General features: G+C 34.9%; 1 protein-coding gene across 10 annotated transcripts in view; it reads left to right on the forward strand.

The window, feature by feature from the left end:
- The window catches only part of LOC117169116 (probable tRNA N6-adenosine threonylcarbamoyltransferase, mitochondrial), a 210974-nt gene that overhangs the window by 153947 nt on the left and 37556 nt on the right, over positions 1-19471 (forward strand). The window contains exon 7 of one of the 10 annotated variants that reach the window (XM_033355288.1): positions 10872-10960. The exons of the other annotated variants lie outside the window; for them this stretch is intronic. Coding sequence (XP_033211179.1) covers positions 10872-10937 — 66 coding nt within the window. The 3' untranslated portion in view covers positions 10938-10960. The remainder of the gene's footprint in view (positions 1-10871; positions 10961-19471) is intronic. 10 annotated transcript variants of the gene reach the window in all.

The following is a 19471-nucleotide window of genomic DNA, read 5'->3' on the forward strand; positions in this document are numbered from 1 at the left end:
GTATGCATAAGTCTCTCCAGCGCAAAGGTGTCGTATGGCGCTTCTATCAACGAGCTCAGGATCTTCAGGGATTCCATTAAGTTTTCCTCGCTTCAAATAAACATTGGCGCATTTGTCTAACCCAAATTCCATTCCAATTTCCTTATTATATCGTTCGACAATCCACAGAGCTAGATGCTGTTTCTCTCTGTTTTTAGTATAGATCTTAAGATCGTCCATGTAAAATACATGAGTGACCTTGTACTTTCGATCTGCAGGTTTGCCGCAAAAGTACCCAGTCTATGCTGAACTTCGTAGACTTCTCTCCAAAATACTTCGACCTCCTCTTGTTTGGGTGGGTGTTCGACAGTAACTGGAGGGTCTTGGAAGAGTCGAGATGGGTCAGAGAGAAACTGTTGATTTTCTCTGACCCACCTCTCCCTTCGCTCTAAACTTCTCTTAGCGTCAGATAGTATCCGTATTCTCTCAACAATATGCTGCCTGATGGTCAGCAGCTTTGACTTGTTAAGTATGTGATAACGGGTCCGGAGTTCGCGCGCGAACTTTCGAACCTTGGCGGTAAAATTGCTGCCAGATGTGATGTAGGCAGTCACACATTGAATGCGAGACGCGTACTGTCTTGCCCAGTCTATCTTTATGGCAGGTTGATGCATTCGTCTTTTGTTCTTATGATCAGCCGTTGGTTTTCTTTTACGGTTCGCATCGGCTAAAGCTCTCGCTGCATTATACACACAATAATTAATAGCCCAGAGATCGGATTCTCCGAAAAAATGTCCACGAGGCTCGACATCCATTTCAGCCAGATCTTTAGGCGTGAGAGAAACCTTGGTGTTGATGTTTCTCCGGGTCGTAAAGCATCGCTCTTCATCTATTGGATGTCTGCCCACGGTTGGTCTTAGTGTCGCCTCTCTTTTTTTGTTGCCGGCTTGTTCTAGCTGTGGTAGAGTAGGCGTTCCGCTTACATAGCCCCTTTTACGGAGTAGTTCAGCATGGTTTCGCAGACGTTGCTGCGAAAAGTGCGATAGCTCCGGGTGTTTCTCGCACCACAGAGCATGCAGCCGTGCCATGTAACCCCGTTCAGGGGCCACACTCTCATCGTAGCACTCTAGCAAGTCGTGATTCAGTCGCTCCGTCCACCCAAAGGTTGCGAGTTTCCGCCGATCCATCGCATTGAATCCAGTTTCATTGGCTCCCCCAGCTCTAGATTGGTCGGCATTTTTGGCCGACCCTTTGTCGGGAGCCCTGCGCGTTCTGTTGTTTTGAACCGCACTTACTACAACTATGTTTGGTGTTGTCATTGTTGTTCTCACGAGAAGCTAGGGAAAGGGGTTCATCCATCCTTGTAGAGTCCCGCATGCAAGGATAACGCTGCGTACCTTGAGAGGTCGCCCGGTATTCCAGAGTCACCGTTCTAGACACCTCACCCAGGTGCCATTCAGCTTTCGGCACGGTTTTCACACCTCCGCTTGGGGGTTAATTCCTTCGGGACCACCCCTGGACAATTGTCCGCGACTACCTATTTATTTTTGTAACCGTATTCAGTAGAATACCTTGGTACAGGGACCCTCTATTCGCAACCCGAGGACGCGTTCGGTGGCTTTGTCATAGGCCCTTCGGTTTGATTCTAGAGGAATCAAAACCGAAGTTATATATATATATATATATATTTATGTGTGTGGGGGGGGGGGGCGTAGCATATCGAATTACAAATATCACATCAAGTATTTCAATACTCTTGTTTTTTGAAAAAGAAATACTAAGATATTTGGAAAAATTATTGTGTTAATTAAGGCAGTAATATTATGTTTATACGAATTATTATTTTTGTGAACGTAATGCTAGTTGTGAGATTTTAAGGTTAGAATGTTTAATTATCCCATAATATTTATGGACTATATTTCATTTTAATTTGAATTTCAGTAAGTATATTTTATGAAAAAATATTGTATAAGCAAATTTAATAAGGTTGTTGAAAATAAATAATAATTTATTACTTTAACGATTGGTGAGCAATTGAAAATAAATTTTTGTCACTTAACGATAATACCGTAATAGTTTTGTGAAAAAATGTTATTATAGAAAAAAAATTAATTTGAATAAATTAAATTTACTTAAACATTGAAACATTAATTAATCAATGGTGGTCAATATTTTACTGAAGAAATAATTATAATTATTCATTTGAAAAATTGAGAAAAAATTATTTAAACAAATTTAATTTGTTGAAATAATTGAAAATTAGTTAATCAAGGTTACACATATTCTTAATTTGCTCGATTTCAAACATAGGGATAATCTAGTGTGCAGATTACACAATTCCGGATAAAAATACGATTGGTATTTTCATGTCTTGAGCCTGCGGCAAATTTTGATTGTTAAGTTCATCAGGTTACAGTAAAGTTTACTGAAACCTTAAAAATACATAGTATCTATAATAGTAAATTTACAAAATAGCAATATTTATCAAAAGGAAAATTTTAAGCAAACCTACATGTCATTATTTATTAGAATTTTTCACAGTGAGTGTCCCATATCTCATTTATATTTTATAAATATTTTTAACACAAACAAAAATGTTTAGAAATTTCTGATTTTAAATCTCTCTGATTCTTCTTTTTGTATTACAATATATTTGTTAATTAATAAACACCTGTAATTTAACGTCGTAATGGGGAGAACTAACAGACACTAGTCTGTTAACCGTGTACAGAATTTAGCTTATTCCTTTTACTTTCACTTCTGCACCCTTACTACATGATTTACTGCTCAACTTTTTCCCTTGTTCAATGTTTCAGGAAGAAAATTGATAGAATGACTTATAGCTTAAAATCCTGTTCTAATTAAAATATACATTATCAATCCGCTTGTTGACATTTTACCGTCAATTTTTATGGTTATGTTCATAACCATGCAAGAAAGTTTCCTCTATTCTTTAGTTTCGTTTTGAAAAATGTTACATACGTTTTCAAAGCAATCCTCTATTTATTTATTATATTTAAAAACAATACACACGGGCTAACTTGTGCAAATGTCAAATTTCTATCCGCTAGAAATTTAAGGTCAAGGCCACCGCGGGCGCTGCCTGTCATATCCGGTTAATATCAAGGTCATGTCCGTACCCAATATAGGAACCTACATACGATCCTATACAGGATCCTCCATATGATCCTATATGTTTCGCCTATAGATGCCACTACTACAGAATACTACTGCGCATCTGGATAGGGTCCAATACAGGAATCTGTATGGGATCCTATAAAGGGTCCTATACAGGAACCTCTATAGGATTACATGTACAATCCTCTGTCATTTCCTGTAGATGACACCTATCTCTGAAACATATAGGTTGTTATGTAGGAACCTATATAGGGTCCTTTAAAGGTCCCCATATAGTATTCTATATAGGAACCTATATAGGAATTTTCAGTAGGAACGAAATATTTTTCAAATTTTCTGTCTCTCAATGAATATTCGGAATTCCTTGAATTAGTTGAATTGCATAAATTCCTCATATTCAGTAGCCTATGACAAAGACAAATATGTAACCCGCTTTTACACATCATCACATAAATTTATATAGAAATTTTTGTATATCTATATTAATCTGAAAGGAATATTTTTTTATACGGATAACCTTCAATATTTTTTTTAAATACCTTCAAGAAAGTGAGTACGCTCCATTCCATCATAACTGAATACTTATAACTGTTAAACATTTATTATACTTAAATATAGAGGACCATCCTCGCATACACCCTACGGGTCGTCTTCTTCTTTGCTTTTGGCCTCTTAGATTTAATGAGCCATGTATCCAATAAATAGCGATAAGTTCCAATTTGAATTAATCCAGTTAGCTCACAAAACCAGACTGCATCCTTCCGCAGTAGACCCATATGAGACCCAGCTTACGGGAAATGCGAAACTTAAAACATGAAATTAATAAGCTAGATCACCCCCGAAAAAACGCCCCATCTCGGTCATAGATTCCACGGTTGGGCTGAATATATCATTAATATTAAGTTGTTCTTCAGACAACAAATCCGGAAAACTTTGATTAATATAGCGGTAAAATGCAGCCCAGCCCGCCGCCAACCGCGGACACCATTGGAGGAGGTGCGCCAAGCTCCTGACCTCAGCGTGACGCTCGCAGCCTACCAAAAGGCTTCACTCTATCCGCGCGAAATGGTCCTCTGTGCATATGTGCGCTAAACGCAACCTCGTGATCAAATTAATGAGGCACCTCGGAAAACCGTAACCCCAGAACCACGGCCTAGGAGTCTAAACATTCACGTTCGAGAAGTAATCTGCCCTAGAACCCATCGTCTCCCCATGGAGCCAGCACAGCAAAAACCAGTCCCGGGGTCCCCTTGGCAAACCAAACGAAGATCGCATGTCGGGATTGCTCTCTGAGCGACAAACGGAAGTCTAGAGGCCAACCTCGCAATTTCATCAGACATTTCGTTCCCTAAAATACTCACATGTACCGAAACCCATACAAGACGTTCCATAACGTGTTTGAGGGCATAAAATATGCCGTATGCCCAGGATTTACTGATCCATCCGAAAAAAAACCCTGAGCACGTCCGCATATCTTACGCCCAAAAAAGCATCGAATAAGCGCTCGGAGAAGATCGGGTCCCTGAACGCAGAACCGGACTCAAGGTCTGCTTCAATTAGTCCAAATCCCCTCCTACGGACGCTGGATTTCTTGTCTTTAGCTAATTCCGCAAACAATGTCAACTTGCCAACCAAGAGTTTATCGTTCCAACTGAAATTTCGATAGGTGTAACTGTTCGCTAGATGAGATCTTCGAAAGAAGGATGCGGATGGGTGTGGGGCTCATACAGCGCCGAGCCAGACGAATGGAAACCTTTGGCTGCTATACTCACAATGTGAGGAATCCAGGTCATACGTCTATCCAGCAAAAACCCCTAATACTTGAGGGTAGATTGACAAGGTATAACCGTCTTCTTAAACGTCAGGGTAATATCTTTCAAGTCCACTCTAGCTCTTGAGAAAAGACACAGTTGGCATTTGGGCACAGAGATCGAAAAACCCAGTCCTCCCAGCCATTGAGAGAAGGACTCAAGCGCTTACATCGGCAAGTCCTTGGCCGCCTGGATATGAAGTGGACCAAGGCGTCCTGCCGCCTGTCAGGGAATGAAGACTCCCTGAACATGGTGTTAAAGAGGTCCATGTTCATACAGTTGGACTTATCAACGAATCGGACTGGCTCAAGCTCAATCGGTGGAATATCCGGGCGTGCCAACTCTTCCTGCAGCTCCCTGTTTACAGTGGAGTCCGCGTCCAATATTACGTTAGTGTTATGAGACACAGAGCGAGCGGAGAGACACTTAACAGTGCTCCAGATTTTTCTCAGAACGGCAGCTGGATCTATGGATTCACAAAAGGTCGCCTTAGAGGAAGTACGAAAAGCACAATCAGCTTCTAAGTCCTCGAAAATCAGGTTGATAAATCTGTCAAAAATTAGACATGGATTTTCGTCTCCGAGCAGAGCCTTAGGCAGGGCCGGGACGATCTCCTCTATCTGTCTCTTCAAGAGGGACCAATCCAGTGACTGGACATTAAATGTGCTCAAGACAGATTTCGAAAGGAAGGGAGTCGCAACAAACCTCTAAATGACGGAGACATTATCAGATGAGTATGAGTTACACCCTACCCTGCATGAGGATATCGGGACCAAGCCCCGCTCACAGAAAACAAGGTCTAGGTTGACGATTTCGAAGTCAAAATGGTAAAAAACAAAATGGCGGATCGAATATGGCGGACGACTATGCTAAATGAATATTGGGGTTTTTTCCAAATCGGTGTAAGGGGGCTTTCGAAGTCACTGATTACGAATCCAAAGTCAAAATTAAAAAAAAATGGCGCATCTGATATGGCCGACAACTATACTAAATAAATATTGGATTTTTTTTTCAAAATTGCTCCAAGGGGGTTTTTGAAGCCGCCCATTACGAATACGAAGACATTTTTTTTAATGGCGGATCCAATATGGCGGACGACTATATTAAATAACTATTGGATTTTTTTCAAACTTTGTGTATGGAGTTTTTCGAAGTCGCTGATTAGGAATACGAAGTAAAAAAAAACACAATAGCTGATTAAATGTGGCGGACGACTATGCTGAATAAATGTTTGATTTATTTAAAATGGATGTAAGGAGGTTTTCGAAGTCGCTGATTACGAATTCGAAGTTTGCATTTTTAAAAAATTGCGGATCTGCTATGGCGGACAACTATGCTAAATAAATATTGATTTTTTTTCAAAATTGCTTCAGGGGGGTTTTCAAGACCACCGATTACGAATATCAAGTCAAAAATATATTAAAATATCTTGATATTATTATTTTTATCATTTTTTAAAATATAAGAGTATTCAGAAATAAAAGGAGTGAAATTAAATGTTTTTATTACAACAGAATTATGTGTTCATTTAAATAAAATGTACATTTCTATACATCGTCATCTGTTGAATCATCTGTAGGAAAATCGCTTGTTTCAACTAGTGGATAGGTATAGATTTTTTTCATCTATCTCAATACTTGGCGCAATTGACAAATCAACTAGAAATAAATAAGTCGGATATTAACATCAATTGCAAAAAAATGTCTTCCATATTTTTCTATGGGAGCATTTTCGCGCAAATTCTTCTCCGAACCTCTTAATTAGCTTATTACAAGATGCTTGAGAATCTTCAGACATTTTCCCAGTAGGTAGAAATGAAGAGTTTATTATTTGTGCGCCATGAAGTAAGACTTTGTGTACTGAAGATGGCATGTCAAACTACGGGTACAATTGCACAAAATTGTGAGCCGTCTGTAAGGCATAAGTCTGGAATTTATCTATATTGATTCAATGGCCACTCTAAAGTGTCTGAAAAAAAGAAGGAAACGCCTAATTAAATTTACACCAATTCCTTTTATGGAGGCCGAAATATCTGAATTAAAAAAAAATTTACGAGCAGTATTTCCGTCATTCGAGCTTCCGAATCCAGACTTTGGCTGATCGAGTACATGACCTAACTGCAAACGGAAACCTTTTAAGATATTTTCTTCGGACTTCTGTCCTTTTTTTTCTTCGACATCACGCGTTTGCCATTTTTTGCATCTAGTTTATACGCTACAAGCAAACAACATTCAAAGAATCTAATCCACCCATGAAGAGTTGACAATCCGAACTGGAAGGCAGTTGTAGACACTTCTTCTTGTAAAAGTACGTCAATTTTATTTAATTTTTTTTGACGTTGCTTGACATAAAGAACAAAGTTTTGAAAGTCCATTTCGGTTCCTTCCAATAAGTCGTTACTGGGGCTAAAGCGTCTCTCATTATCCAAACCAGACAGAGCCATTCTCGTTTGATCGAATGCTTGGTGGTTGATTTCCACAGGATCATTAGGTAAGTCCTTGAACAAACTCTAGGAGTGACGGGAGAGGTCTAAAACTGGCGAACAGACGCTAGAAGGACGATTGCTAGTCTAAGCCTTAACTTCCTCTCGTTGGGGAGAAGAAATAGGAGTAGAGGAAGAGAAATAGGGAGAGGATGTCGTAGATTCGCGGACTCTAGGGCGTGAGGTGCCCGCCTCATCGAAGCTTTTTCCACTTCATCATACCCACAGTTGTTCCAAAAACGGTATCTCATGACCTCGAATGTATAGGTGTTAACCGAGCAGTCATGTGGTGAAGCCAAGTACTGGCTGCGACAATTTGAGCAGAGAGAGGAACTGTTTCTGTTCTGGTAGCTCTCCGTCCTATGGAATCCCGCACAGAACTCACAGATCGGGCGTGAAACTCTGCGCTGATCCGATGCATGTCTGAATCCTTGACAAAAAAATAACTTCTCGCGGGAGGATCACAGGAGTTAAGTTTAATGTGTTAATAGAAATTAATATATATCGCGCGCTCTAACTCATTTCGCTATCGATGCACATGGATCTTGGTTATAAAATTTTGATCATGATTAATGAGTAGTTCTAAGGAACATTGAAAATTTTCGAGGGCCTTTGATAAAAACAATTATTTACAAATAATTTAAAATAAAATTTTACTTATTTAAAAAACGGCTTCATATTATTTTTTCTTCAAAAATGTAAAAGGTTTATAAACTATCAAAAGGTAATAAACTATTAAAAAATATCAAATGCAAAAATGCTTTAATAATCTTGGTGACAAAAAGCGATTTTCTGAAATACAAAAACCTCCATAAAACGCTATAGTTTTTAATTTATCCAATTATTTTATAATACTTTCTTACTCGGTTTTCAATGTGAAATAGCAGTTCTTAAAAAATATTTTAAAATATTTGAAACAAGAAATAGAATTTCACTTATTTCAGAATGGGCTCAAGACTTTTGGTCCTTCAATAATCACAACATTTAAAAACGATCGAAACGTAATAAATAATTGAGAAAATCAAGTACAAAAATGCTTTCATAACTTCACTGACAAACGAATCATTTTATACTATACAAAAACTTCCATAAAATGCAGTTTTCAATGTCTCAAATTCTTTGATTTTGCTTTTTTATCCATGTCAGTTTCAAATGTGGAATAACTTTAAAAAAACAATTTAAAATATATAAAGCAAATAATTGAATGCCACTAATTTCACAAAGGGCTCAATAACCTTTTATAGATATATGAAATATATATAGTTCGAAAAATATCTAAAACGGATAAAAAATAAACAGAAATGCAATTAAAAGACACTTTAATAACTTTAGGAAAAAAACATTTTCTTTTATATAAAAACAGTCATAAATGCAGTTTTTAAATGATCTAATTATTTTAGAAAACTTTGTAACTTGGCGTTTAATTTAAAATAAGAATTCCTCATCAATAATTGAATATGTTTATAAATTATGTACAAGTTATCTACAAGCACATAGTAAGAAACTTGTTCAACGAAAATATATTATTTATCATCTAGGAACTTATAATTTTTAACCGATTAATTTAATTTCGATTATTTACTAAAAATCCCAATTTCGTACGTGTGCAACTGTAGATAAAATAGAAACTAATAGATAGTTAATAGAACCACATCGAAGGATTAATTGCTTAACTTGTAAGTTGGCTTATTTAAACCAACTTACAAGTGAGTTGCAACGTCGAGATCGTATCGATAGTCTGAACCGGGCGGCGAAGCCGAAAGCTTGTATCGGGGCGCAGAGAGCACAAGATGGGTTCTCGGTGCCCAGATTTTGGTTATTAGTACTAGGAAGTGGTGTTCTCCCCACTCACAGTCCTGGGTCCGCAAGGTCGTATCATTTTGGGGTGATTATAACTTTGTTATAACCCCCCACCCCCTTGGGATAAGGTTTGTTTTTAAAGATTGCTTTGCACCTTTCCAATTCCATGTTGAATGTAAAACCGTTTTCTTCATCGGTAACATCTATTTGTATATAGGAATCATCTTCTTCCTTATTGATTTGTTTTTCCTTGTCTTCAGTATTATTTTCTATTTTCTTTTTTTTTGTGCCACTTCCTCGTTTCTGTATGAAATTTTTATCACATTCTTAAATTCTTCCTTTGTTTCTACACAACCTCCTTTTATATATTTTGTTCCAGTTGAATCCGGAACCGAGTAGTAGTTTTTTGTCCGGTTTGACATTTCATCAGAGTAGGTGTCGTGAAAGGTGTAGATTTCCACAGGAACCATCCTCTCGCACATCCTTCTTTTTTCTGAAACAAATTTAACAAATCCTACCTCTTAAAACAAAACAAAGATGCAATAAAAAGAAAATACTATTTTTGTCTTAATTCTTTTCTTCTTATCTTATTTTACTGAACCTATTATGCAAAACTTGATTGAACTCTTTTTAAAGTTTTTTAATTAAATTTTTATTTTTTCACATTAATATCTTCTTTCGCATTTCCGCTTTCTTTGGTTCTTTACCTGAAAAGTAACTTATATCTAAATTCGAGTTCTTTTAATTGAATTTTTATCTTGGCCTCTAATAGCCGCATATACTTAATTTCAGAATCTTTATTTTTACCAATTCTCTGAAATTTATTTCGCTTTATTTAATGTAAATTATGATTTTTATATTAAAATTACTTAAATTATTGTTCTGTTATGTCTGTGGAGGGTATTAATTGTTCTGTGGTGAATATGGTTAAGTAGAAAATTGTATGTAAAGTTTTATTAACGTATGTTTGAAATGAAATGTGAAAGTGAAAAATTGAAGTGAAAATAGTGAAAACTGTCTATTCCTCCTTTTCTTTTCTTAGGTTTTTTTTTTGTTTTCAGATTCCTATCTTCCAATCTGTAAAAGATTCCTCTGATTTTTCAGACAAAGTTTCTAAATCTTTCTTGTCCTTTTCCAGGTCCTTTTTAATTTCCTTTATTTCTCTTCTCTTTAAATTCTCTGTCTCTCTTTCTGATGTTCGTAATTCCCTTTCTCTCTTAATTCTCTTGGGTCATTCTTTTCTTTTCTGTTCCTCAGCACAAAATTTGTTTCTGTTTTTAAATTTATGTAAGAATTCCTCTTTTTCTTTCTGCTGCAAAACTTTTTTTTTCTGCTGTTCTTCCTCTATCTTTTTATTGCCTCTTTTCTTTGCTTTTCCACACTTAATTTTCTTTTTTCTTCTATCCGCTGTTGCATTGCCTCACAGTTTTTTGAAGTAATCAAGCCCGCCTTTAAATGCTCAGCGTAAACTTTTCCTTCTATTCTTTCGTGGTGCTTTCTTTTTTCTGATCGTGCTTAAACGTAGGCTAACGACTGCGCTTCTTCTCTGGCAATTCTCTCTAACTTAACTATTTCCGCTTCCCTTATTTTTAGTATTGCCCTATGCATTTCCTTTTCCACTTCTGCTTTTTTACGCCTATCGATTTCTTTGTTTCTTTCAGTTTTCTCTTCTGAGTTTTTCGTTGAGTGGAGGTTGCAGAAAGTCCAACCACTTTCTGCAAGAGTGAGTCAGCAGCTGCTCACCCTGCAGGTCGGTGAGGCAATTCTTGCATTTTAATATGAGACTTCGGTCCATTTTCCGGAAACTAAATGTTTTTCTGCGTCTTTTGTTTTTGTAAATGTATGTATTATGCTGTTTTAATTGATCTGTTATATCTTTCAGTTTTATTTGCTTGTGCATGGTATTTAGGAATTTTAAAGTGCCTAATACCAAATGTTTTAGTTAAGTTGATTATTGATTTATTTACATATTCTTTGCCGTTGTCCGTAAATAAAATTCTAGGTGTTCCTCATTTAGAAATTATACGCTTGTGAAATGCTTTTTCAACCGTTGATGCTAATTTATTTTTAACTGGTATTATTTCTAACCATTTAGTAAACATATCAACAAATACTAGAATGTATTGATTTCTCGACTTTGACATTGGCAATGGACCCATCTTATCTGATGCTGCTACTGTCCACGTTTCTTCAATTATTCTTTTTCTCATAAAACCTATTTGATTATTTACTTTCGGTTTTATTCTCTGACAAATTTCATATTCTTATACCTATTTTCATGTTTCAGAGTACATTCTGGGCCAATAATAATTTTCTGTAATTTTTGCATAAGTTTTTTCCATACCTGAATGACCTGCTTATTTATTGTCACGATTATCAATTAAAATTTGTTCCCTTAACTCTTTTGGTATTGTTAATTTCATAATCATATTCTAGTAATTCTAAAGCCCATCTTGCACTTCTGCCGGTTGGATTTTTTAAATTATGAAGCCATTTCAAGGCAATATAATCTGTAATGAATTTCAATGAGTATCTTTCTAGGTACGGTCTAAACTTTCTTATCGCCCAGACTACTGCTAAAGAATCTTTTTCTGAAGCAGAATATTTACGTTCTGCTCCATTCAGACCTCTACTTGCAAAAGCTCTTACATAATTTTCGCCGCTTATTGTTTGTGTTAAAACAGCTCCTAACCCTATATCGCTAGCATCGGTTTCAAGTTGAAATGGAGTACCATAATCAGGGCAGGCTAAAATTGGTGCTGTTGTTAGTAAGTGTTTAATATTCGTAAATGCCTGTTCCTGTTGCTCAGTCCATTCTCACTTTACTTCCTCTTTTAGTAGCTTTTGTAGAGGTTCTATGATTTCTGCAAATTTTGGAATAAATTTGCTATATCATGAAGCCATTCCTATTAATCTCTGAATTTGTTTAACCGTTTTTGGCCTTGAAAAATGTTAAACAGGTTCGATTTTTCTTCATCTACCTATAACCAGGGATCCGGTACGGAGGTTTTACTCCGGTTATATTTCTCTCCTTGTCCTTAGGAAACTAGGAACAGTGGTGTTTGTATAACTCATGTACGGCTGTAAGCGATTCTTTAAATATTTTGAAACCGAGTTAGACTGTAATTATACCTGGCAAAAAATTTTTAGATTCTACTGAAATACCAATTTTCGCCTAGGGTTGTTACTGAAATAAAAAGTTTGTCTGGATTACAAAGTTTATGATACATTTTTTGTGGTAATTATTAATAAATAAAAAAGGGAAACATTGACTAAACGAATATTATTCAAATTTCAGATGTCCATCTAAAATGTTATGTAATGTTTTCATCGTACTACATTTTGATAAAATTGGTTCATTTATTGTTTTTAATTTTCTAATTGTAAAAATATTGAATAATAATATATCATTATAAATTTTGTACTACAAATAACGCACGATATGAAAACAAGTCATGAGAAGAAAAATGTTGCCCAGCCTCATTAATCGAAGTTTCGTGGGACTATTGTTGTAACTAGACTCTCCAGTCTAGATGCTTTGAGAGCCTCTTTTAGTGAATTATTAAGAGATTATTCATGATGAATAAATAATTAAAAATAATTAATAAATTAATTAATCAATATAATTAATTAATTAATCAATCTAATGCATAAAGTTTATTTTTATTAAACTTTGCGAGATCGTTCTAACTAAATTGTCGATTTTACCAGTTTTTGGTCCCCCGGCTTTTTTTCTAGAATAATAAATATTTTGTCTTAAAAATTTGGGAAATGATAGCGAACATGCTAACGGACGTCCCCGCACATTTTTTGTAGGTTAATTCAAAAAAGTTTTAATTTTCCAAAATTTGATTAATTTGCATAGCACTTGGGAAATAGTATCAATTTTTTCAGTGTTAGATTCTCCCGACTTTTTTCCTGGAATAAGAAATATTTTGCCTTCAAAATCTTGGAAATGATAGCGAACATGCTAACGGACGTCCCCGCACACTTTTTTGTATTTTTTTATAAGAAAATTTTTGATATTGCTAACAACGTGCATGTATATTTCGAGGTTATGTGTGTTACAATTCACCTGAGGGTTATTTCCAAACTACACAATATTTTTGGCCGAAAACTTTGGAATTACAAATAAACATAGTAACTAATCTCCCGGAACTAACCTTGTTGATGTAATTTTAATCATTGTAAACTAGTCCAAAGCACCTAAAATTCAAAAAGTTACAGTAAGAAATATTAATCAAAATAGGCGACCAAAAAAACTGTTTAAAAAAATGGGTATAGAAATTCTTTAAAAAAATGTTAAAAACAAATTTTTGTAAATAAAAAATTGTTTAAAAAAAATTTTAATGTGAAATAAAAATTGCTTATGTAGGCGATAGATATTTCTATGTATAATTGATTTAAATTTTCGCGGTCAATATGGTGGCATAATGTAATTCTCTGTAAGAGGGCGCGGAGAGAAAGGAAGGGAAGAAGCGAGGCAGATCGTTTGGGGATTGGTCTCGGAGATCTCGTGTGATAAACACATCGACGTAGCCCGAAGATTACGTTTTCTTCAATAAATTTTATTATTCCGACCGAGTCTGTTATATTAAATACCGGTCCTTCACTTGTAAAAAAATGGTTTACAAACAAATAAAAAAAAAGGATTTGTAAGAAAATGTTCCCGCTTATGCTACGAAACCCCGAAAAAATTAATCGATTTAAGGCCATGTGATGAGTATAACAGCTGATCAAGTCAGCCCTAAGATCAATATTTTTCACCCATATTGAAAAATAAAAGTTTAAATAACGCGGAAATTTTTTTCGGGAAATGTTAATAAATATTAAAGGATCGTTTGTGGCCTTGCAAAGAGTTGGAGGAAGAAAAAAGTTTATTTATGCAAATAAGGATTATCGACGGACACATGTAGGTTTTACAGTAGAAGTTTGAATTTAACTTTCTCTGACGGTAATCATGCAATATGTTTTATCCACAGAACCCTAGAAGTTCGAAGTTGTCTACTCGCTGCATTATTCATGCATAATGTTCGTGAGCGATTTGTGTTGTTTTGTCCCACTTTGATCAATATAAACCTCATAACTAGCCCATTAACAACATTGCAAATTGCTTGCAGCGTTTGACAACAGCACGGTCGGTATTTCTCCAAAATAGAAATTAAAAAAAAATTTTTTTTCACTATTCTAATTATTTAGGACCAGAGACAAATTCTTGCATGCCTTCTATTTATCGTGCCAAATTTTTAACACGATATCTCATTTCGTGTGGACGTAAGTTGGGCAAGAAAAATTGAAGACCAGGTTTGGTGACGTGACCCTCTCATCACATAGCCTTAAATTATTTGCTTAAAAATTAATTCATTTATATTCCCGCTAACAGTAGATTTATTTGACATATATATGATATATTATAATAATAACAAAAATTAATGAGGAAAAAAGCTAGTAAGTTTTTCGTTACATTTTTTGAGTTGTTGCTTATGACGATGGTTTTTTCATTGACTTTAAATTTTGCAGGTATAGAGTAATGGTTAGACTCCCGACTGCTAGGCAATAGATTCAGGTGTACATCTAGGTTCGAACCCCCGTAGCGTTACAAATTTTATTTTTATAACCAATTAACATTTATAGATACTGTGGCAGGGTCAATTTTACTTACCTGTTAATTTTAAAAGGAAATTTGTTCAATAATTCGCGGACAACATTATCACGGTCAACAACGGAAGTTTTGACCACCGACCATATTCCTGACATCCTACGCCTTCAGTATCCGATCCCAGCACGAGACGGCGAGCCTCAAAACTTTTCATGTAGCGACTAACTTCGCACATTTGCGCTCGGCGAGTTTGCGAACTAGCTTTTATGCATTGTCTCATTCTTTTCGGTGTATCCTCTGCGTCCGAACTCCCGATGCACGCGTTCGACTCGTGACTTCCCTTTCTACCGGAATTCTCCCGGTTCTTCCCGCCACGTTCAGCTCCTGCGTTCGCGCGATACACCAGTTCATGATCTAACAAATACATGGTCTAGCCACTTGAGGGCCCTGTTTCGTTCAAGTAACGCAACCGCTAAATTCCACCATTTTGTTAGTTTGACCGCACAGTTTAAGTTTGACGCGTAAGACTGTACGGCGAACTGTTATAGGAAAATCAATTAAGACACTTCGTTTAAATTACTTGAAATAATACCAAGCTTGTCATTGATTTGGAATCTTTTCAAAACTTCGACATATATATTAAAATTACTAAAATTTTGTGTACAAATAATAAGTGTTCAATTGTTATTTATGCGTTTAAATATAACAATTTCACTTATAAATTAAACACTTTTTAAATAAAACAATTTAAATTGTAATGCTAAAAAATCAAAAGTTCTTTAAAAATTTAAAGATTCAAAGCTTTCTATGTAAAACAATTCAGTTTCAATATTTGGTTTAAATTTATTCGTCTTAAATGAACAGTGAAATATTGCTAAATATTAAATACTTCTTCTTTTTCTACATTAAGAAATTTCAAGTTAAATGGGTTAAAAATTAAATAATTTAGACTCACAATATTTTTAATTTAATAAAAACATTTAATTATGACTATATTATTATGGATTTATTTTCAAGTGGGAAGTAGTCAAACGCACGTTTACATTTTTTAATGGCTGAAAACATTAATAGAAGTAATATATTAATAAATTTATTTATTAAATATAATATAAAAAATATATAAAGGAATACCTGAAACTGGGAATGAAAAATATATTATTAATAAATCATGAGTACAGATCCATTTTTAAAATAATTTATTCATTTAATATTTACAGTTGATAAAATAAAACTGTTTTTTATCAAAAATTTTCAGCTTCAAATACTTTTAATTTTTAATTGTTTAAATCCTCAAAACTGCACTTTAATTTTTTTTAAAACTGTTAAAATATAGCTTGGGCAGATTTTTCTTATGAAAATTCGTAAAATTCTCAGTTTCCCAGTCCGACGGCCACCTAGTTCTTTCTAAAAAAATCTTTGATTTTAAAAACTTGTAATTTAAAATTTTTTAACCTCTAAAACTACATTCTGAAATTCTTCAATTAAAATGTATGCTGAAAAATAAAAAAATTTAACTGGAAAATTTTTGAAGTGACAGATTTTCGAATTAAGTATTCTAAAGTAAATGGTATAATAATCTATAAAAATCACAATTTAGGAAATTAAAAAAAAAACGGTTGAAATCAAAGTTGGGCAACAGTTTTATTATACAAATTTTGTAACATTCGCGGTCAAAAAATAAATTCACTTTAATTTTCCGGTTTTCCAGGTTTCTCGGTCCAGCGTCCAACCTGCACTGCATTATATAATTTTCTTTAGCCAGAACTTTCCCACTTGACTTCAATTTCATTTTAATTGACACAGATACGTCATTTTTTGTCAGCAGAAAGAAGTTATGAAACACATAACCTAAAATTATACTTAATCCGTATTTTCCTTTAACGATCTTCAACATTATTATAATACATTTCATAAGGATTCAAATATTTATACACCTGAAAGGTACAAGAAATTTTTATTCTTACATTTTGCATTTTAAAATCCCTTACGTTTGCCGCCTTTCTTATCCAAGATGGAGAAATTAAGTGGTGGGTCCTTATTGGTTCGGTTTCTTTTTACTTGCGCGTGGCTAGACGCTGTATTTGTTAGATCATGCACCAGTTAGTTGGTAGCCAGTCGCCTTACCCTAAAGCTCTTTTTCCGAGACACGATGTTCTCGCATCTGTAAACATTTGAATAAACGTCTTTTTGAGTGGAACTTGTGTGTCACCCATCTCTCATACTTCACATTCATGCTAGTAGGTGCACTAACAATCATGGAGTCAGATACAAATATTTAACAACCATCATACCGTTACCTACACTCATCAAGGAACGTTCTTCACACGGTGGACAGCCCAAAATCCTCTCTCCATTTTGTCGACGAGTCGTGACGTCGCCACATCTGCCTGCCACTCCATGGTATGGCCACCTAGGACCAGTCCAAAAACTATTACACCACTACAATTACTGGCCATGGTCAGCCAATTTTGGACCAATTAAGACTCGCAGTACGTCGCCATCTTTGTAACTCTGCGAATGACAGCTCAGGAAGATGTAATACCACTCAACACCGAGCAATGCCATATTGCTTTGAGAAGTACCGACACTGTGGAAACTTTACAACAAACGATCGGAAACTTGGCAAGTGTGGTCTCATCGGTCATTGGATAGACTATCAATTGGACTTCAACTTCGAGATTCGACTGTGCAACGAGCAACTACCGAGTAATGAAAATTGTAAAATGTAAAATCGGTAACTCCACCTATGTTGTAAACTTTGGGCTTATATAGTGCCCATTAAGCCTTTTATTATCTATTAAATATTCCCATGGTTGATGAAAGACTTCATGGGAACGAGTTCCGAAACGCTGAAAACGCACTTGTAATGTATGCACATGCGCGCTCTCGTGTTATCGAAAATAGGTAATAGATTATTTAGATTTGTATATTAGAGAAATGGATTCACATTGATTATCGATTTATTGTAATGAATCCTCGTTATAACTTGTCACACCAATTTAGTGTTCCAGTTACAGATTTTTGGAATTTTTCCGCTAGGAAATTAGTCACGATAAATTACCGGAGTTTCGGGAACTTTCACATCGTAAGTTTCACGGAAATTTATAATCCACGTGCAGACGAGGATTGTACTAATGCATTTGCGTCATCTAACGTAGTTGATTATCGGAATTAGGTATAGTTTTGTTTTAGTTCATTCTATCTACGCTGCGCGCTGCTGAGTGAGGACCTGGGAAGTTCAAGTCGAGGATAGGTTATTGACGTGCTAGCGGTATTTAAAATTTATATAGATTTCGACTTAGTCACTTAGGTCATAGATTTATTGGTATGGATCTATGAATATAGTTAATTGATTTTAATGTGGTATCATGATCACACTTGATTTGAATTTTCCCGCGCGAAATCGAGGCTGGTAAAATTTCAAGATTCATGAATCTTCCATTAAAGATTCATGAAGATTGGGATCTAGACTTAGAGCAATATTCTCTTGATTTATTCACACAAATTGTACTAGGTTAATGAAAATGATTTATATTTTGGTTATTAGAGAATAGTTCACTGTTCGTCTGCTAGGCGCACTGTACTTAAGCACAGTAAAACACTTATTTCGATGTCAGTCTAGAATTTAGCTTATGAAACCATGGTCTTAATTGTAATTTTTATGGGTATGTCAAAACCTAATCATACTGTCACGGAAATCAGGCGAACTTTTATTTAATGATTAATTTTAGTTCTCAATTTCTCCCCATAATGGCGCTGTGACTCGGGTTTTGTCAGTTTCTGTGTTCAGTGAAACGTAAATTCTTGAAATAAGTCAAAGATTCCTCAGTAACCGTTAAAAGTACCAAATTTAGTCTTTGTTCAATTATTTATAACTTTTGATCAACTTATCTAGTATAAATTATGTAAAATTCACACTAATTCTGTAATAATTTCAAATTTTTTGGCCAATAGTTCGAACTTAGGAACATAGTGGTGGCACTCCCATGTATCGTTTTGAAGACATTAATTTTTAGTGTTGCGGACCAACGCTAGATGGCGCTTAGAGTCAGTAAAATTCACTGCGCATGTGCAACCAAAATATTCTCAATTATTATGACATCTCGAAAATAAACATTAGTCTAAGTGTCAAATTAAATTTGTTATTATTGAATTTGTTATCATATAACACTGTCTGAAACTTGTATTGTGCATATTGTTATACGTACTGTGTTTACTATTACATGCGAATTTAAGCAAGTTTGTTGATTGGTAACTATTAAATGAAAAAAGAAAGTATTACTTGCTTGATTAGTGGTTAGGTTTGTGTTTTCATATTTCTCAGCAGTAACAAATAACTTACAGGTGATATAAATACGGATATGAATATAAGTCATGCAATTTCCTATTTACAATTTATATCATCTCTATATATGTACGCTTTAAAAAAATATATACATTCATACAACTGCTGATGCATAATTTAAAAGTCTTTCAATTTTCAGTGCATTGAATCTCTTCATTTGCAACAATGTAACCTAAAAAATAAAAACATTGCGCATTGCAAACCTTTGTAGTTAAATAATTCTAGATAGTTTACGCATGGGCAATTATTAGTAAACTTCAAATTTTATTCACTGCTTATTTTCAATAAGGAAATTATTTAATTATCATATTGTTATT

The sequence above is a fragment of the Belonocnema kinseyi genome, chromosome 3 (assembly GCF_010883055.1).
Source record: "Belonocnema kinseyi isolate 2016_QV_RU_SX_M_011 chromosome 3, B_treatae_v1, whole genome shotgun sequence".
NCBI lineage: Eukaryota > Metazoa > Arthropoda > Insecta > Hymenoptera > Cynipidae > Belonocnema > Belonocnema kinseyi.